The sequence below is a fragment of the Osmerus eperlanus genome, chromosome 12, assembly GCF_963692335.1.
Source record: "Osmerus eperlanus chromosome 12, fOsmEpe2.1, whole genome shotgun sequence".
NCBI classification, from domain to species: Eukaryota; Metazoa; Chordata; class Actinopteri; order Osmeriformes; family Osmeridae; genus Osmerus; species Osmerus eperlanus.
Genome location: NC_085029.1, coordinates 11,324,470 through 11,326,107, shown reverse-complemented (window position 1 = coordinate 11,326,107; position 1,638 = coordinate 11,324,470). Strand labels below are relative to the sequence as shown.

Genomic DNA, 1,638 nt, shown 5'->3' with positions numbered 1-1,638 from the left:
AGAAGCCTTTACTATGAGAGATTCTGCCTAGTCAACTGGAAACTGAGGATATCTGGAAATGCTTGGAGTACAGTAATGTTGCTACACACACACAGACAGCTGCTCAAATTACTGCTCAGTTATTTCCGTTTTTACAGGCCAGCTGCCTTCCCGGTTTCTTAGAGTTTATAACATCTGCCTCTCCATCTCTCTCTCTCTACTTTTCCTCTTTTTTCACCATCTTCCTTTCTGTCAGAAACGCACACACCAACACATGTGTTCTGCGTACATTGTTTGTGTGTGTGTTCGCTGTGTGTGTTACATTATTAAGACCCTATCACTGTCAGGCAACAGAAACGCTAGTTTAAGTGAAAAACTCGGAGCTGAGGCAAATTAGAAGTGCACGGGGAAGTAGCTGTCAGCAGTCCTGTGTGCGCGTGTGATGTGTAGACTATCAGCTTCCATCCTGAGCGTTGTCTGTATCTGTGTGTGTGTGTGTGAGGGTGAGAGGGAGCAGAAAGTGCAGGAGAAAGGTGTTTCTATTGGAAGCAGGAAGATAAGCCAGGGGATTGCTGTGGCACAGGGCTCAGTGGAGGAGGCCGGATAATGCTGTGTGGATGGTGTTCTTTAAAGGGTGTGTGTGTGTGTGTGTGTGTGTGTGTGTGTGTGTGTGTGTTGTGTGTGTGTGTGTTGATTGACTTCATCCCCCTTTCTCCTATCAGTGGGCTCCTCAGACAGTGAGTCTCAGAGGAACAGCTTTGTTGAACATGGTCCACATCGTCATCTCCTCTCTCTGTAACTTTTGCCCCCTCTAGATCCACACACACACACAGTTTTTTATGTTCAATAATAAATATGTTATGCCTCCCATCTCCTCAGTTATTGTGTTTTGTCAGCTAGTTTCTGTCTAGAATTGGTATGACACTTAAAATTAATTTATTTTGGAAACCCCATCCTCCCCTTTCTGAGAAACGCTAGGCCTAACTTCCTGTGCATTCCATCAGTGTTCTATCTAAACCTGATTACACCGTGTTGGTTTATGAGCGCTGTAGGCCTGCCTGTGACCATGTTACCCCAGCTAGCCTCCAATAAAGAACTGTCTCCAAACACGTTCCACCCTCACTGGGATTATGTGAGGACAGAACACTGGAGTTTGTCTCTTTGACAAAGTACTGTGGAAGTGTTGAGAAAGTAGTCTTTTGAAAGTGAATCAGTGTAATTAAAGAAAATGGCTCTCATAAATACTTGTTTACCGCCTCTTGGCAGACATGTAATAGCACTGGCTCCTCTCCACCCCTGCTGAGACAAGACGGTGTGTGTGTGCGCGCTCGCTCTTGTCTACTGTCCTCAGCAGACAATTAGAGGTCTTATTGCATCTACCGTCAAACAACTGCAGATTCTCACCTGAGTAGTGTGGTGTGTTCTAATGATATTTAACCTGCTTGCACTGCTCTTTCTTACCCAAGTAACAGTAGTATCTGCCTGTTCCCCCTCTATCTCTCCCTCTTCCCCTTCCTTCTCTTTCTCTCTCACTTTCTATCTCTCTCGGTTCCCTCCATCTCCCCCTTCCCTCTCTCTCTCCCCCAGCTCTGCCGATGTTGAGGCCCAGTGAGAGCCCCCCCCCCCGACCCCTCAGAACAGGTCGATGGGGGACATTGA

The 1,638-nt window shown here is 46.6% G+C and overlaps 1 protein-coding gene across 1 annotated transcript in view; it reads left to right on the top strand.

Moving 5' to 3' along the window:
- The window catches only part of snx29 (sorting nexin 29), a 28,297-nt gene that overhangs the window by 20,095 nt on the left and 6,564 nt on the right, over positions 1 to 1,638 (top strand). The window contains exon 15 of the mRNA XM_062474601.1: positions 1,567 to 1,638. This exon is cut by the window's right edge and continues 37 nt beyond it. Within this exon, the coding sequence (XP_062330585.1) occupies positions 1,567 to 1,638 (72 nt within the window). The remainder of the gene's footprint in view (positions 1 to 1,566) is intronic.